The sequence below is a fragment of the Hemiscyllium ocellatum genome, chromosome 24 (genome assembly GCF_020745735.1).
Source record: "Hemiscyllium ocellatum isolate sHemOce1 chromosome 24, sHemOce1.pat.X.cur, whole genome shotgun sequence".
NCBI classification, from domain to species: Eukaryota; Metazoa; Chordata; class Chondrichthyes; order Orectolobiformes; family Hemiscylliidae; genus Hemiscyllium; species Hemiscyllium ocellatum.
In genome coordinates, this window is record NC_083424.1 from 17393792 (window position 1) to 17413189 (window position 19398).

The window sequence follows — 19398 nt, forward strand, 5'->3', positions numbered from 1 at the left end:
CCTCAGGGAGTGTTGTCGAACAGAGATATGTAGGGGTTCAGATACATTGCTGCTTGAAAGTGGCATCAGGGGTAACCAGGATAGTGAAGGAGATATTTGGCACACTTGCCTTCATTGGTCACAGCATAGAGTACAAGAGTTGGGACATCATGTTACAGCTATACAAGGCATTGGTAAGGCCATATTTGGAGTACTGCATACAGTTCTGGTCACCCTGCTGTAGGAAAGGGTGGAAAAAAAGATTTACAAGGATGTTACCAAGACTGGAAAGCAAAATTTATAAAGAGGCTGGATTGGCTGGGACTTTTTCCATGGAACAGAGAAGGTTAAAGGGTGACCTTATTGAAGTTTATAAAATCATGAGGGGCATAGATAAGGTGAATGACAAGGGCTTTTTTCCTTAGGGTGCAGGAGTTCAAAACTAGGGTGCATATAAATAAAATTCTTAAAATAGATTAAAATAAATTCTAGAGAGAGGAGCGAGGGGAGAAAGATTTAAAAAGGACTGACAGGTAACTATTTTACACATAGTGGTTTGTGTGTTGAATGAACTGCCAGACAAAGTGGTGGACACAGGTACAATTATAATGCTTAAAAGACATTTAGATAAGTTCAGGAACAGATGATGTTTGGAGGGATATGGGCTAAGCATAGGCAGGTGTGACTAATTTACTTTGGGAACATGGTCGGCATAGACTAGTTGGAGCGAAAGGTTTGTTTCCATGCAGTATGACTCTCGGTTGAGATAAATGTTTGTAGTTTAGGCATTTTGATATATATAGGGAACTGGTGAGTCTATACCTAGAATATTATACAGTTCTTGTCTCTTTATCCAAGAAAGGATGTTCTTGCTGGAGAGGGAGTGCAGCGAAGGTTTATCAAATTGATTCCTGGGATGGCAGAACTGATGCCCGAGGAGAGTTTGAGTCGATTAGAATTATACTCACTGTAGATCAAAAAAATTGTTGGGGGAAAGAACCTCATAAAAATCAATAAAATTATAAAAATAATTCTATAAAGAATAGAATTTATTTTACTCTATTTTAAGAATTTTATTCTATGAATAAAGGAACAAAGTAAGAGTTGGGGAAAGGCTAACTACAGCAAAATTAGGCAGGAGCTGAGGAAAGTGGACTGGGAGCAGCTGTTTGAAGGTAAATCCACATTTGATATGTGGGAAGCTTTTAAAGAGAGGTTGATTAGAGTGCAGGATGGACATGTCCCTGTGAAAATGAGGGACAGAAATGGCAACATCAGGGAACCATGGATGACAGGTGAAATTGAGAGACTAGCTAAGTGGAAAAAGGAAGCATATTATAAGGTCTAGGCAACTGAATACAGACAAAGCTTCGGAAGAATATCGGGAAAGTAGAACCAATCTGAAAACAGGAATTAAGAGGGCTAAAAGGGGTCATGAAATATCATTAGTAAACAGAGTTAAGGAAAATCCCACAGCCTTTTATTATATATAAGGAGCAAGAGGGTAACTGGAGAAAGGGTTGGTCCACTCAAGGACAAATGAGGATAGTATGCATGGAATCAGAGAAAATGGGGGAGATTCTTAATAAGTACGAGGGGAGGGACAAGACGGCTGTTAAGGTTGGGGATAGACGTTTGATTACTCTAGGTCAAGTCGGCATGAGGAAGTATTCTAAAAAGCATTAAGGTGGACAAGTCCCCAGGTCTGGAGAATTGCTAATGTTAGCAAGTTTTGAGAAGATTTGCAGCTCATGTTGAGGTTCTGGATGTCAGTTTGCTCGCTGAGTTGGAAGGTTTGTTTTTCATATTTTCATCACCATACTAGGTATCATCAGTGAGCCTCCGGAAGAAGCATTAGTGGCATGGCCTGCTTTTTATTTAGGTGTCCTTGAGTTGGTGACACCATTTTCTGTGGCGAAGTCATTTCCTGTGATGTAATTTCCTGTTCTTTTTCTCAGGGGTTGGTAAATGGGATCCCAAGTCAGTATGTTTATTGATAGAGTTCTGGTTGGAATTGCGAATGTTGTTCCTTTGTTTAAGAAGGGCAGCAGGGATAATCAAGGTAATTATAGACCAGTGAGCCTGATGTCACCGGTAGAGAAGCTGCTGGAGAAGATAGGATCTATCTTCTCAGGGATAGGATCTATTTACATTTGGAAGAAAATGGGCTTATTAGTGATAGTCAACTTTTTTCTCAGGCAGGCAAGATCATGTCTTACCAACTTAATAGAATTCTTTAAGGAAGTGACAAAATTCATTGATGAGGGAAGGGCTGTAGATGCCATATACATGGACTTCAGTAAGGGGTTTGATAAGATTACCCATGGTAGGCTGTTAGAGAAAGTGAAGTCACAAGCATTCCAGGGTGTACAACCTTGATGGATAGAAAACTGGCTAGCAGGAGACAGCAGTAGTGGAAGGGAGTTTCTCAAAATGGAGATCTATGATCAGTGGTGTTCCACAGGGATCAGTGTTGGGACCACTGTTGTTCGTGACATACATAAAGGATCTGGAGGAAGGTATAGGTGGTCTGATTAGCAAGTTTGCAGATGACACTAAGATTGGTGGAGTAGCAGATAGTGAAGGGGACCGTCAGAGAATGCAGCAGAATATAGACAGTTTGGAGAGTTGGGCAGAGAAATGGCAAATGGAGTTCAATTCGGGAAAATGTGAGGTGATGCATTTTGAAAGATCCAATTCAAGAGCGAACTATATGGTAAATGTAAAGGTCCTGGGGAAATTGATGTACAGAGAGATCTGGGTGTTCAGGTCCATTGTACTCTGAAGGTGGCAATGCAGGTCAATAGTGGTCAAAGTGGCATATGGCATGCTTTCCTTCATTGGATAGGCTATGGAGTACAAGAGTTGTATAGGATTTTGTTTGGCCACATTTGGAATATTGCGTAAGTTCTGGTCACCACGTTACCAAGAGGATGTGGATGCTTTGGAGACGGGGCAGAGGAGATTCACCAGGATGTTGCCTGGTATGAAGGGTGATAGCTATGAAGAAAGATTGAGTAGATAGGATTATTTTCATTAGAAAGACTGAGGTTGAGGAGGGACCTGATTGAGGTCTACAAAATCATGAGAGGTATCAACATGAGAGGGTGGATAGCAAGAAGCTTTTTCTCCCCACAGTGGAGGACTCAATTACTAGGGGTCATGAGCTCAAGGTGAGAGGGGAAAAGTTTAAGGGAGATGTGCGCAGAAAGTTCTTTATGCAAAGGGTGGTGGCTGCCCGGAACACATTGCCAGCGGGGGTGGTAAAGGTGGGCATGATAGCATTAATTAAGATGTATCTAGACATATACATGTAAGGACAGGGAGCAGAGGGAAACAGATCCTTAGAAAATAGATGACAGGTTTTAGTTAGAGGACCTGGATCAGTGCTGTAATTTTCTTTGTTCTTTTGAAAGTCAACAACAGAAAGTAGCTGGGGTCAAAATGTAGTGTGAATCCAAGGAGTTAGATATTGGTCTTGTGGAAAAAGGGATCAAAAGATATGGTGGGGAGGTGGGATTAGGGTATTGAGCTCTGTTGGTGCTGACCATATTTGAGCTCCTACAAGCCTGATGATCAGGATGATCATACTGAATGATGGAACAAGCTCAAGGGGCTGGATGGCCCACTCCTGCTTCTATGTCTCTATGTAATACTAGAGGCAGACAAGGTGCTGTGTAGGAAGCTGCTAAATAAGGTAAGAGAACATGGTGTTGGGGGTCAGGTACTGACACCGATGGAGGATTGGTTGAGTGGCAGAAGGCAGTTACAAAAGGGGTCTTTTTCAATATGGTACTGTTGACTAGTGGAGCTCTGCAGGTATTGGGACCACAACTATTCATATTATCTGGATCTGGACAAAGGAATGAGGGCATTATTGCTAAGTTTACAGATGACACAAGGATAGGTGGACGGATAGGTAGTGTTGAGGAGGCAGGGAGGCTGCAGAAGGACTTGGACAGGCTAAGAGAGTGGACAGAGAAGTAGCAGATGGTACATAACGTGGGAACTTGAGGGGTTATGCACTTTTGTAGGAACAATTTAGGACACAGACTATTTTTCTAAATAGGGAAAGGTTTTGGAAATCTGAAGAACAAAGGGATGTATGAGTCCTAGTTCAGGACTTTCTTAAGTTGGCAGTTAGAAAAGCAAATGCAATGTTAGCATTCATTTCTAAAGGGCTAGAATACAACAACATGGATGGACTGCTGAAGCTGTAGGAAGATGTAGTCGGACAATATTCAGAATTTTGAGTGCAGATTTGGGCCCCTTATCTAAGAGAGGGGGTCCAGAGAAGATTTATAAGAATGATCCTGAAGTTGATTGGCTCGTCAGCAGGTGCAGTTCAAAACTTGGAGTCTGTACTCAATAGAGTTTAGAACGATGAGGTGGGGGGAGGGGGAGGTGGGGGGAGGGGGAGGTGGGGGGAGGGGGAGGGGGGGGGGGAGGGGGGGGGAGGGGGAGGTGGGGGAGGGAGGGGTCTCTTTTGAAGCTAATAGAATACTGAGACCTGAATAGAGTGGACATGGAGATGGTGTTTCAACCAGCAGAAGTATATAGGACCCGAGGTCACAACCTCAGAGTGAAGGGATGATTGTTTAGAATTAGGGGAATTTCTTCAACCAGGCAGTGGTGAATCTGGGGGATTCATGGCCACAGAAGGCTGTGGAGGCCAAATCATAGTGTATTTAAGACAGATATAAATAGGTTTTTGATTAGAAAGGGGAGCAAAGATTACGAAGGGGAGGCAGAAGAATGGGGTTGAGAAACACATCACCTATAATTGAATGGCAGGGAAGATTTGATGAGCTGAATGGCCTAATCTACTCCTAAATCTTAGACTTTTCTGGTTTCAGTTTTTAAAAAAAAGTTAGAAGCTCATTTGGAACTGAAGACATTATTTCCAGGATGGCATTTAATTCAATCAACTGCTGGTAGGACTCATGTAATGTTAATGGACAGAATGTTTATACTACTGAGATTACAAAAGATAGAGAAAACCAGTTTTCAGTTCAGAAGAAACTAAACACTCTAACTGAAAGCATTTAGTTTGTGAAATCTCCAAGTTCAGAGTTTGTATTGCTGTTGTCAGAATTGAGAGAGATTCAGGCCATCTGAATTGGGTTTAAAAAACACTTTTCAGTAAAAAGAAAACCAGCCTCAATAGTCCAACAGGACCTGGAGAGTCAGTTAAGAAAGAAAGAATTGAGATAGGAATGATGTTTTTCTGGGATTGAGTATTTGTAAAAGATGGAACTTTTGTTTTGCTCTTTATATTGAAATCTTTTTAAACTGTATAAACTTATTCTTTAGTTTCAGCCTTGTGTATAAATTCAGCAACTAAGCACCACAGTAGTCAAGAGTAAAAATTAAACTTTTGATTCATCTGATTTGACATCAGTAGGGATCACAGCAGAAAGCTTTTGTTTCGTCCCACAAATTTAGGTGCCCAAAAATCTAGAATTCCTTTACAAACTTAACAGCAAGTCTCCTTTTATATGATTATGTCAGATAAATGTTCCTTTACACTAAATAAAGAAGTTTGATTATCAGTCGTTATCAAACCTGTGATCTGTCCTTATTGGTTTGAGTATACTGCTAGAAACTAGACAGCTTCCCAAAAGCACTCAAGAAAGTCATTACCTTTGACTCTTGATTCTTGTACTATGCTCTGGTTAATCTGCATGAAAATTAAAATCTACTCTTGTAACAACTTTGTTTTAACTACAGACCTCAAAAAAATCTGAAATAAGTTCTGTCAATCCAACACTATATCAGCTGGAAGAACACCACCTCATTTTCCGCTTGGGGACCCTGCAGCCCTCCAGACTCAAGAGCAAGTTTACTAATTTTAGGGCCTGAACTTTCCCATGTTCGAGGCCCCATCCCCACACACCAGGCCTTGTTACCACAGTTTGCCATTACACACCACCTATTGTTCGCCACTAACAGTTTCCTTCAACAGCTAACAACTCCTTTAGCCAGATAGTTATAGACTCCTTTCTCCAAATGTTCTTCTCTCCCTTTGGGCTCTATCCCCACCTATCATTTACTCCATACCCCCTCCTCCCAGCCTATCTTCTGCAGTTAAGCAACATTTTCCAAGCTAGTTTTGAGGGAAAGTCACCAGGCCAGAAACATTAACTCTGGTTTCTCTTCATAGACACTGCCAGACTTGCTGAGCTTTACCAGCAACTTATGTATTTGCTTCTGGTATCAGTAGGCTTATTAACACAGTCATAGAGCTGTACAGCACGGAAACAGACTCTTTGGTCTAACTTGTCATTGCCAACCGGATATCCTAAATAAATCTAGTTCCATTTGTCAGCATTTGGCCCATATCCCTCTGAACCCTTCCTATTTATATACCAATCCAGATGCCTTTTAAAAGGTGTAATTGTACCAGCCTCCACCATTCCCTTTGGCAACTCATTCCATACCTCTGCGTGAAAAAGTTGTCCCTTCGATCCCTTGTAAATCTTTTCCCTCTCACCTTAAACCCAGGCCCTCTAGTTTTGGACTCCCCTACCCTGGGGAAAAGACAGCTTCTACTTACCCTATCCCTGCCCCTCAATTTTATAAACCTCTAAGGTCACCTCTCAGCCTTTGAAGCTCCAGGCAAATTATCTTAGCCTATTCAACCTCTCCCTATAGCTCCAATCCCAGCAATATCCTCATAAATCTTTTATGAACCCTTTCAAGTTTCACAAATCCTTCCTGTATCAGGGAGACCAGAATGGCACGCTGTATTCCAGAAGTGGCCTAACAAACGTCCTATACAGCCTCAACATGACTTCCCAACTCCTAGACACTATACACTGACCAAAAAAGACAAGCAAACCAAATGCCATCTTCACTATCCTGTCTACCTGCGTCTCCACTTTCAAGGAACTACGATCCTGCAATCCAAGGTGTCTTTGTTCAGCAACACTCCCCAGGACCTTACCATTAAGTCTATAAGTCCTGCCATGATTTACATTTACAAAATGCTGCACCTCATTTATCCAATCTAAACTGCATCTGGCCACTCCAGTGAGCCCACTGACGCATCTGATCAAGATCCCGTTGAACTCGGAGATAACTCTCTTCGCTGTCCACTACACCTCCAATTTTGGTGTCATCTGCAAATTTGCCAATCAAACCTCCTATGTTCACATCCAAATCATTTATATAAATGATGAACAGCAGGGACCCAGCACCAATACTTGCGGCATACTGCTGGTCACAGGCCTTAAGGCAACAACTCACCATAACCCGTGTCCAACCTTCGAGCCAGTTCTGTATCCAAATGGCTAGTTCTCCCTGTATTCCCCATTATAACCTTGCTAATCAGTCTACCATGAGGAACCTCGTCAAACACCTTACTGAAGTCCATATAGATGACATCCACCGCTCTGCCTTCATCAATCCTCTTTGTTACTTCTTCAAAAACTCAATCAAGTTTCTGAGACATGATTTCCCACACACAAAGCCATGTTGACTATCCCTAATCTGTCCTTGCCTTTCCAAATACATGTACATCCTGCCCCTCAGGTTTCCCTCCAACAACTTGCCCACCACCGATGTCAGGCTCACTGGTCCACAATTCTGGTTTGTCCTTACCACCTTTCTTAAATAGTGGTACCATGTTAACCAACCTCCAGTCTTCCGGCACCTCATCTGTGACTATCGGTGATACAGATATCTCAGCGAGGGGACAAACAATCACTTCCCTAGCTTCCTACAGAGTTCTAGGGTACACCTGATCAGGTCCAAGGGATTTATCCACTTTTACATATTTTAAGATGTCTAGCATCACCTCCTCTGTAATATCTTTCAAGATGTTGCTTTTTATTTCCCCACGTTCTCTATCTTCCATATCCTTCTCCATAGTAAACACTGATGCAAAATACTCCCCTCTATTCCCTGTGGTTCCGCACATAGGTGGCCTTGCTGATCTTTGAGGGTCAAATGTATGGTGCTGGAAAAGCACAGCAGGTCAGGCAGCATGCGAGGAACAGGAAAATCCCAAAACGTTGATTTTCCTGCTCCTCGGTTGCTGCCTGACCCGCTGTGCTTTTCCAGCACCACACCCTTGACTCTAAACTCCAGCATCTGGAGTCCTCACTTGCGCCTAGTTGATCTTTAAGGGATTCTATTCTCTTTCTTGTACTCTTTCGTTCTTAATGTATTTGCAGAACCTCTTTGGATTCTCCATAAGCCTATTTGCCAAAGTTATCTCATGTTCCCTTTTTGCTGTCCTGATTTCCCTCTTAAGTATACTCCTACTGCCTTTATACTCGTCTAAGAATTCACTCGATCCCTGCAGTCTATACCTAACATATGCTTCCCTTTTTTTTTTCTTGACCAAAACCTCAATTTCTCTAGTCATACAGCACTCCTTAATACCTAGCAGCCTTGCCATAACAGGAACACACAGTTTTTGGAATCTCGTTATTTCATTTTTGAAGGCTTCTCATTTTCAAGCTATCCCTTTACCTGTGAACATCTGTCCCCAATCAACTTTGGAAGTTCTTGCCTAATATCATCAAAATTGGCCTTTTTCCAATTTAGAACGTTAACTTCTAGATCCTTCCATTGTAACTTTATATTCTCCATTTGCTCAATCCTAATTATAGTCTCCAAGGAGGTAACTACATTCCAAGACTTACACCCAATCTTGCTAATAAGACTTTCCTTACTCAATGAGACGACCCTTCCTCCTCCAGACTCCCTGTCCTTTCTAAGATGTTATAAATTTAAAATATTTAACCCAATAATAATCAACTTCCAGCCATTTATCTCAATGTCTTGTACATTACTCTGTCTCAAGACTTCAATATTTCAAAAACTTGCTATAAATTAAATTCATCTGTTAAGTGTTGAAAAATCTGACAGCAGATTGGTGATGTTTTCCCAGTATTTTTTCTTCCCCAGTAGTTAATACTACTAAGCACCTGGGAAGGGAAATGATTAAGATTGAAACATCAAATGTATTGAATAAATACTGATGGGGGCTAATTGCTGACTTGCTGTTTTCATATAACTGCGTTCCACCCAAACATGCTGAGTGGACAACTGTCTCTGGAATATGTGCATGCATTTGCGGCAGTGTTATATTAGTGCAGTGTTCAAGATTACAACATGGTTGTGTAGTTACTATAGAATACAAATCTTGAAACATAATTTTTACAACACTGAGAACACAGTAGAGCTAGGTTACAAATCTTGTGTAAATGTTGTGGCTGTTTTCTGTACATTATTACGAGTTGATTTTTATCTTCACACTAGCAGAGTATGAGGTTCATTATTCTCTCACCTTAAGTGAGGCATTGAGCTATTGCTATCAAAATCCTGGGTGCATTGGAGGCAGGGGATGGTTGTGTGTGTGTGGACAGAGGTGGAGAAGAGGAGTGGAGTAGAAGAATCCCAAAAAACAGAACAAACCTGACGCTGTTCAGCATGGACCTGTCTTTGCCTGGAGGTTTGGCAATTGGTCTTTTTGTGCTAACTACTTTCCCAGGGTGTTGTTCCTTTCCTCCTTTACTGTACTTGTTCTTGTCGAATTTTGGTTTAGGTATGCCATACTTCCGTAGTATCTTGCGATTTTAAACACAAAACAGAAATCAATTATACATGACAAAGCGCAGTAACTTAATGTCTACTTAAAACAATGAAAAGACTCTCATATGACAAAGAAAACTTTAAAAACAATTCTCCCACATAATTGTTATTCTTATGAATAAAAAAGTAACAATGAAAACAACAACATTCATTGAATAACTGAATAATTAGTGTTGGTGTAACTAACTCGTAATGCTGGTGGAACGCTTACTATATTTGGTAAGGTTACTAGTTTTTTCAATAGGCTCTTCGGGAATTCAGAGCAGTGGGAATGGACTGCATGCTCCTCCTGTAGGATGTGGGAAGTAAAGGTCACCACAAGCGACCCCACTGACTTCATCTATGGGAAGTATACCCAACTCCAGCTCCTCAGAAACCAGGTTAGGAAATTGGAGCTGGATGAACTTCGGATAATTCAGGAGACGGAGAGGATAATAGAGAGGAGTTACAGGGAGGTAGCCTCACCTCAGGTACAGGAAAAACGTAGGTGGATTACAGTCAGGGAACGGAAAATGAAAAGGCGGACAGTGCATGGATCCTCTGTGGCCCTCAATAATAAGTATAATGTTTTGGATACTGTTGGGGGAGATGACCTACCAGGGGTAAGCCATCGTGGCCGGGTCTCTGACACTGAGCCTGGCTCTGTGGCTCAGAAGGGAAGGGGGAGGAGAATAGAAAAGCGCTAGTGGTACGAGACTCGATAGTTAAGAGGTTCTGTGGTCGTGAACGGGACTTCTGGAAGGTTTGCTGCCTCCCAGGTGCCAGGCCCAGGATGTCTCTGATCAAGTCCACAAGATTCTGAAGGGGCCAAAAAGCAGCCAAAAGTCGTGGTGCACATTGGCAACAATGACATAGCTAGGAAAAGGGATGAGGATTTTAAAAAGTGATTTCAAGAAGTTAGGTTGGAAGCTAAAAAGCAGCATGAACAGTGTAGTAATCTCAGAATTACTACAGGTGTCATGTGCTAGTGAGGCGAGGAACAGGCAGTGTATGCAGCTAAACACGTGGCTACAGGGCTGGTGCAGTAGGGAGGGCTTCAGATACGTAGATCATTAGGCTAGCTTCTGGAGAAGGTGGGACCTGTATATGAACTTAAACTGGAGGGGTACCAATGTCCTGGGTGGGAGGTTGCTAGAGTAGTTCGGGGAGGGTTTAAACTAGTTTGGCTGGGGAGTGGGAACCAGAACTACAGAAAGAGAGAGTGTAGTTGTTGAATGGGCAGAAATAGAATGCAGAGAGTCTGTCATGAAGGATATACAATTAATAGGGCAAAGGGATGGGTTAAAGTGTGTCTGTTTCAATGCAGGGAGTATCAGGAACAAGAGTGATGAACTTAGAGCTTGGGTTAGTACTTGATACTACGATGTTGTTGCCATAACGGAGACATAGATTTCACAGGGGCAGGAATGGTTGTTAGACGCTCCACGGTTTAGAACTTTTTAAAAGAGCAGGGAGGGGGAGTAGCATTGTTAATTAGAGAGTGCATCATAGTTGTAGAAAAGAAGGTTGTTGAGGAGGGTTTGTCTACTGAGTCAGTATGGGTGGCAGTCAATAACAGGAAAGGAGCAGTCATTTTACTGGGACTTTTCTTTAGACCCCCCAACAGCAGCAGAGAGACAGGAGAACAGATTGGAAAGGTGCAGATATAACAGAGTTGTTATTATGGGTGACTTCAACCTCCCCAATATTGATTGGAACCTCCTTAGTACAGATGGTCTGGATGGAGCCGATTGTGTCAGGTGCATCCAGGAAAGATTCCTGACTCAATGTTGATTAGCCTCCTCCTGAGTCAGCCTTACTGGATTTGCTGCTAGGCAACGAGCCAGGCCAGGTGTCAGATGTCTCAGTGGGACAGCATTTCGATGATAGTGACCACAACTGCCTCACCTTGACCATTGCCATGGAGAGGGATAGGAACAAACAGTACTGGAAAGTATTTAATTAGGGGAGGGGAAATTATATTGCTATTAGACAGGCGCTATGGAGTATAAAATGGGAACAATTGTTCCATGGGAAATGAACAACAGAAATGTGGATGCTATTTAAGGAGCATTTGTTATGACTGTTGGAAACTTTGTCCTACTGAGACAGGAAATGAATGGTAAGGTGAAGGAGCCTTGGATGACAAGAGAAGAGGAGCTTCTTGTCAAAAGGATTATAGGGAAGCTAAGGAAGAATTCAAAAATGAATTGATGAGAACTTGGAGGGGGCATGCAAATGCCTTGGCAGGAAGGATTAGGGAAACCTCAAAGGCTTTCTACACTTATGTGAGGAATAAGAAAATGATCAGGCAGAGAGTACGGCTGATCAGGGGTAGTGGAGGGATCTTGTACCTGGAGTCTGAAGAGGTAGGGAGGCTTTAAACGAGTTTTTTTGCTTCACTAGAGAGATTTTGTTGATAGTGAGAACACCATGGATCTGGTTAATAGGCTTAAATAGATTGATATTAAGAAAGTGGATGTGCTGGAAATTCTGGGAAGCATCAATATAGACAGGTCCCCAAGGCCAGACCAGATATATCCAAGGTTACTACGGGAAGCGAGGAATGAGACCGCTGCTTCTCTGGCAATGATCTTTGCATCCTCACACTCCACGAGTGTAGCATTGGATGACTGGAGGGAAGCGAATGTTGTTCCTCTGTTCAAGAAAGGGAGTAGAGAAATCCCTGGGAATTATAGACCAGTCAGTCCAACATCTATTGTAAGCAAGGTACTGGAAAGGGTTCTGAGCGATAGAATTTATGACTATTTGGAACAACATAGTTTGATTAAAGATAGCATGGCTTTGAGGAGGGGGCAGGTCATGCCTCACAAGCCTTGAGTTCTTTGAGGATGTGATGAGACAAATTGATGAAGGTCAAGCAGTGGATGTGGTGTACATAAATTTCAGTAGGACATTTGATAAGATTCCCCATGGTAGGCTGATACGTAAAGTTAGAAGGAATGGGAAAGATACAGGGAAATTTGGCTATCTGGATATAGAATTGGCTGGTTGAAAGAAGACAACGAGTGGTAGTGGATGGAAAGTATTCCACCTGGAGGTCGGTAACTAGTGGTGTCCCGTAGGGATCTGTTCTTGGGCCTCTGCTCTTTGTAGTTTTTATGAATGACTTGGATGAAGAAGTGGAAGGGTGGGATAGTAAGTTTGTTGATGATACCAATGTCGGTATTGTTGTAGATAGTGTTGAGGGCTGTTGCAGACTACAAATTCATTGACAGATTGCAGAGGTGGGCTGAGAAGTGGCAGATGGAGTTCAAACTGGATAAATGCAAAGCGATTCATTTTGGAAGGTCAAATTTGAATGTTGAATACAGGGTTAAAGACAGGATTCTTGGCAGTGTGGAGGAACAGCGGGATCTTGGGGTCCACAAACATCGATCCCTCAAAGTTGCCACTCAAGTTATTAAGAAAGCATTTGGTGTTTTGGCTTTCATTAACAGGAGGATTGAGTTTAAGAGCCGTGAAGTTTTGCTGCAAATCTATGAAACTCTGGTTAGATCACACTTGAAATATTGCGTACAGTTCTGGTTGCCTCATTATAGGATGGATGTAGATGCTTTAGAGAGGGTGCAGTAGAGACTTAGCATGATGCTGCCTGGATTGGAGGGCTTGTTTTATGAAGAGAGGTTGAGTGAGCTCGGGCTTTTCACACAGGAGAGAAGGAGGAAGAGAGGTGGCTTGATAGAGGAGTAAAAGGTAATGAGAGGCATAGATAGTGTAGATAGCCAAAGGGTTTCTCCAGGGCAGAAATGGCTGTCATGAGGGGTCATAATTTTAAAGTGTTTGGAAGTAGGTTCTTTATACAGAGAGTAGTATAGAATGTACCGCCAGCGGTGGTAATAGAGTCAGCGACATTAGGGACATTTAAGTGACTACTGCACAAGCAATGGATGGGAGTAAATTGAGGGGCGTGTAGGTCAGGTTGATCTTAGATTAAGATAAATGATTGGCCCATGATGTTGTGCCAAAGGGCCAGTACTGTTCTATGTATATTCTGAATGATGTATAGGACTTCTGTAGGAATCGGATACTGTCTCAGAACAGTGACTGAAGAAACACTCCCCACATGATCATGAGGTCACTATCTCCTGTCTTAAATGCAGGTATGCTGACAGTCCACAAAGGATCTTGTCCTTGTTAAGTGGTAAGACAAGATCCAAATAATAGTAATTACCAGTTGCCCTGTTTTGGCATTTTTTACTGGAGGAGTGGTCAGAGAAAGATCTTTAAATTTGCCATGCTCTGCAACATTGTTGAGATTAGGCATTAACCAGGTATTTATCCAATACATGACAACAGACAAATTTCATCTCTGACTACCGTAGATACACTATACATACTGGTCAATTTAATAGATACAGTCTGTTCTGACATAACGCGGTAGTTCTGTTCCTGTGCAATCTCATGTTATAAGAAAATTACGTAACAGCAGCACCATTTAAACCATGGGATCAGAACTGTGTTATAGCTACTCTATGTAAGAAAAGTTTGTGTTCTATAGAGAATGGTCTAAATTCTTCAATCGTGTTAAAGCCATTTCACATTGAAGAAACATACTTTATAGCAGAACCGATAGTACAAATAAAACCAAGTGAAACCTTTATTCAAAGCTCACATACCTGTGTGAGTTGATCTTCTAGAACTTTCTTTGGTGGTCGGACATTTGTGAAAAAAATTTGCAACAAATTTCCTGGTGTCTGAGAGTTGATTTGCTCTTTACTGAGGAAAATGTCAGAAACTTTGATAGGCTTGGCTGGAGCCAGACTTAGCATCTGCTCAGAGTGTATACAGCTTCGGAATATCTCTGCAAGAACATCGCGTGCTCCAGGAACAACCTTATCACCTGTGTGAAAAGAAGCACAATAAACATTTTAGATTGAGATCTTGGAAATGTTCATTTATTGACTCATTTAAAAATACTTTCTCCCTAAACATTGAAGAAAAATAAACATACAATTATAGAGCAATTTTCATAATCTCAATGTTTCCAACTATTCCTCACCCAAATAAGCACACCTGAAGTGTAATAGCTGTTGTAATCTAGGAACTCGCGTACAATTTGTACACAACAATGAGCTAAGTGACCAACTAATCTAATTGTGACATTGTCCAAGGGATGTGTAGACCAAAACACTAGGAAAACTCTCCTGCTCTTCTTCAAATAAGTACCATGGAATATTTAAGAGAGCAGATAGAGCTTTGAAACTAACAGAAATTTGCCAAGCAATAGCCTTTGAACTGATGCACCATGGTAGGAAATGGGTTAGTCAGTAGTATGCAAATAATATTGATATTACGACAAATTAAGGCATTGAAGCTACCATGTCAAGCGTACAAGAGGGACTCAAAGCAAATAAATGGAACGTCTACTCCTTCACTTATCATGCAAGTCAACAACATGGTTTTGTCTTTTCCAAACTTTGCTCTGATTCAGGTCAAAAGTCATAAATATATCAGAAGTCTATACATAGACAAGCACACATCTGAAGTTGTTAGTATTATGAATTCACCCAAAATGTACCAGATACAGGAAAGAGAATTACATGACATAAAAACACATATATACACCCTCCCACCATAACAACTATTCTTGGAAAACCCTGTAACACACAGGTGAGTGCGACTGGGCATTAACAGAGGACAGTAACTATTGTTGCACAGTAATAGACAAACCATGTCACAATCCAAGGCCTCTTCAGGAATACTTTGCTATGGATGAACTGGATTTTTAAAAATGCAAGGTTGGTGTTCATGAAAATGCTTTGTCCACTCATTGATAATGGCTAAGTATTTCACAATGTTATGTTGTGAATGGAAGAAAAGAAAGATACTCATCTGAGAACGTCAAGACATTCTTGAAAAATTGAAAACGATATACTTACCACTGAAACACTCATCATAATTGAGATAAAAGTACAACAGTCTTTTTTAGGAGCCCAATGACCTACCACACATTTCCAACATTTCTATTTTAAATGGATTTTAGGATACAACAGTCGATGAAACAATACATCATGGCTGCCTCCAATTCCACATTATAAAAAGTGGGCAATTCATGAATTGCTGGTTTTTAGCTTATCAATGTGGCATAGCTGAGAAAGAACAGACATTGATCAGAAATAAGTCTTTACTGATTACTTATTTCTCCCAGAGAATAATGGAAGAAAGGACTATATAGCTTCCCCTTGGAAGCTTGGCTCTGCATCAGAATGGTGCAACCATACGCGAGAACTATACCCATGAAACAGCATAAATCCAATGTTTGTTACTGCAGCACAACAATGCAGAAGAAGATTTCAGATCATTCTTATTTCATGACTCACCATCACCTTCTCAAGGACGATGAGATGGGCAATAAATGCTGTCCTAGTCAGTAATGCCCACTTCCTGTGAAATAAAATACAAAAAGTAAATTCCAGGAAGCTGATTGTTTGCCTCACCTTTTATGAGCTTATCAGTGAAATAATCTTCCAATGCTGAACTGCCTTGGGTGTCAAACAAGCTCTGGTTTACAGATGACACTGTCAAAATCTCTTCTGTTGACATCTCCATTAATTCATCTTCCCCATCCAGACTGGACAATCCAATCAAATCACTACTATTGAACAGACTGGCACGGATCTTTTCAATTTTTGCCCTGGCTCTCACCTGCAAGTAAACAAAATTTTGAGATTCAAATATATTTTTAGAACTACTATTTCTCTTCAATGATGAATGTTACAAAGAACAATCATTTGCATTTCCTCTCTCAACATATTAGCTCATGTTATTTGCAATTTTCCCATTCCTCACTGGGTGAGCCTAGGGGAAAATGCTATTAGGAGAGTATGATAGCTCTATTCAATTGGCACAAACAGTAGTGTCTACTAATAACAGAGAAGGAAGCATGCCCATATCAGTCACTATTAGTTTAAAAATACAAAAGTTAACTTTAGCTTACTTAGGTAGCTAATTGCGCACAGAGTGAAAACTGAATCCAGAACCTTCCAGATTTTAATGTCTCACCTTGCCATACTACGAAGTTTATTTTTACAATATTTTCTGGTCACTTAATAGAGACCAAAGAGGTCAAAGAAATGCTACCATAGTCAGGACTATAGTGGAGTACTCTATAATTGAATCAGTTCAATTTGGAAAAAAAATGACCAGGACTTGGACATCTACAGCAGTCATCATGAGACCTTCAAATAAGTCAGAGGAATTTATCAGCAAGAAATACTAAAGAAAAATGCTTCACGCATACATTATGGAAACTTTTCAATGTGTCGGTCTGACCTTGGCATCAGTTGGCATTAGAGATAACCAGAAATTTGAAACAATCATTTCAGATTTCTATAGGGAATTAAATTCTTTAGATTATATGTACTGATCTTAACAGTGAAATGTGGAAGGCCTGATCGCTGAAAATATATCCCCGTGTCAATGGTTTATTTTTAGAAACCTGGAGATCTAGGGTCAGTGTCATCTGGTAACTGCCACACTAACATTCAAGTATATATACCAACACACCGTATCATTGTCTCAGATCCCATATCCTAATGTCTAAAGTGGTACAATTTTTAATACCAGCAGAATGAATGATTATGCAGTCATTCCTCTGTATCTACAAAGGTTCCGGTCCTGAGAACCCCTGCGAACTATGACATTTGCAAACGCAGAATTCGCTTAAAAACAGGTTAAAAATCGTGAATGTTCGATTTTCACCTGCAGATGTTCATTTGTTGTTACTTTCTTCGGCATGGATAAATGAATTTGTGATTTTGTTGATACAGAGAATTTACTACACAAAGAAACAGTGAACAGGTGCTTTTGCTAAACCCCTGAAATGTGGATAAGCAAACGCTTGAATGTTTTTGAAAAAGTGTGCAACAACTGGACCAAGGGAGCAAAACAAATATGTCAGGATACAGGAAGACAACACTTGAGAGAAACTGGCTTATGATCAGAGAGAGCCAATATATATTCAGATGGAAGGAAGGAAAGAGGATGAAAGCAATTTTAAAAGCACCTGTCTTGAAATGAAGATGAAACAAATGAATGCTAAAACTAGAAAGCACAAATTTCCAGATTAAACAGTATTTCTTGTCTAAGATTCCTTATTGTTACAAACAAATTGCACAATTACATCAAACCAATTTAAATAATTAAACACTTTGTTTAACAGTGGTTTGCAAGTGATACTTGAGGTGTGGGGTGGCTATCAGCTTCATGGAGGCAGCTTCTGTGCATCCATTAGTGAGGCGTAGGAAACTGGAAAAGGAATCAGAGAGAGACAGAGATGTACAGCATAGAAATACCCTTCGGTCCAACTCGGTCCATGCCGACCAGATATCCCAACCCAATCTAGTCCCACCTGCCAACACCTGGCCCATATCCCTCCAAACCCTTTCTATTCAAATATCCATCCAGATGCCTTTTAAATGCTGTAATTGTACCAGCCTCCACCACTTCGTCTGACGCCTCATTCCGTACACACATCACCCTCTGCGTGAAAAAGTTGCCTCTTAGGTCCCCTTAATATCTTTCCCCACTCACCCTAAACCTATGCCCTCTCGTTTTGGACTCCCCCACCCCAGGGAAAAGACCTTGTCAATTTATCCTATCAATGCCTCTCATGATTTTATAAGCATCTATAAGGTTGTCCCTTAGCATCCTGGGTGGCACAGTGGTTAGCACTGCTGCCTCACAACGCCAGAGACCCGGGTTCCATTCCTGCTTCAGGCAACTGTCTGCGTGGAGTTTGCACATTCTCCCAGTGTCTGCGTAGGTTTCCTCCGGGTGCTCCGGTTTCCTCCCACAGCCCAAATCATGTGCAGGTTAGGTGAATTGGCCATGCTAAATTGCCCCTGGTATTAGGTGAGAGGATAAATGTAGGGGAATGGGTCTGGGTGGGTTGCTCTTCAGAGGGTCGGTGTGGACTTGTTGGGCTGAAGGGCCTGTTTCCACACTAAGTAATCTAAAAACAGCCCCAGTCTATTCAACCTCTCCTCATAACTCAAATCCTACAAACCCTGGTAACATCCTCGTAAATCTTTTCTGAACCTTTGCAAGTTTCACAACATCCTTCTGTTAGGAAGGAGACCAGAACTGCACGCAATATTCCAAAACTGACCTAACCAATGTCCTATACAGCCACAACATCACCACCCAACTCCTATACTCAATGCTCTGACCAATAAAGGAAAGCATACCAAATGTCTTCTTCACTATCCTATCTACCTGCGACTCCACTTTCAAGGAACTATGAAACTGCACTCCAAAGTCTCTTTGTTCAGCAACACTCCCCAGGATCTGACCATTACGGGTATAAGGTCCTGCTCTGATTTGCTTTCCCAAAATGCAGCACCTCATTTATCTAAATTAAACTCCATCTGCCACTTCTTAGCCCACTGGCCCAACTAATCAAGATCCTGTTGTACTGAGGTAACATTCTTTGCTGTCTACTACACCTCCAATTTCAGTGTCATCTGCAAACTTATTAACTATACCTCCTATGTTCACATCCAAATCATTTATATAAATGATGAAAAGCAGTGGATCCAGCACCAATTCTGGTGGCACTCCACTGGTCACAGGCCTCCAGTCTGAAAAACAACCCTCTGTCTTCTACCTTCAAGCTAGTTCTGTATCCAAGTGACTAGTTCTTCCTGTATTCCATGAGATCTAACTTTACTAACCAGTCTCCCATGAGGAACCCTGTCAAATGCCTTACTGAACTCCATATAGATCACGCCTACCATTCTGCCTTCATCAATCCTCTTTGTTACTTCTTCAAAAATGTTAATCGAGTTCATGAAACATGCTTTCCCACACACA

The 19398-nt window shown here is 41.3% G+C and overlaps 1 protein-coding gene across 2 annotated transcripts in view; it reads right to left on the bottom strand.

The window, feature by feature from the left end:
• The window catches only part of LOC132827079 (probable E3 ubiquitin-protein ligase HECTD4), a 302053-nt gene that overhangs the window by 30501 nt on the left and 252154 nt on the right, over window positions 1-19398 (bottom strand). For both annotated transcript variants that reach the window (XM_060843537.1, XM_060843536.1), the window contains exons 62-64: window positions 16023-16230; window positions 14202-14425; window positions 9406-9557 (exon numbers count right to left, since the gene is read on the bottom strand). In XM_060843537.1, coding sequence (XP_060699520.1) covers window positions 9406-9557; window positions 14202-14425; window positions 16023-16230 — 584 coding nt within the window. The remainder of the gene's footprint in view (window positions 1-9405; window positions 9558-14201; window positions 14426-16022; window positions 16231-19398) is intronic.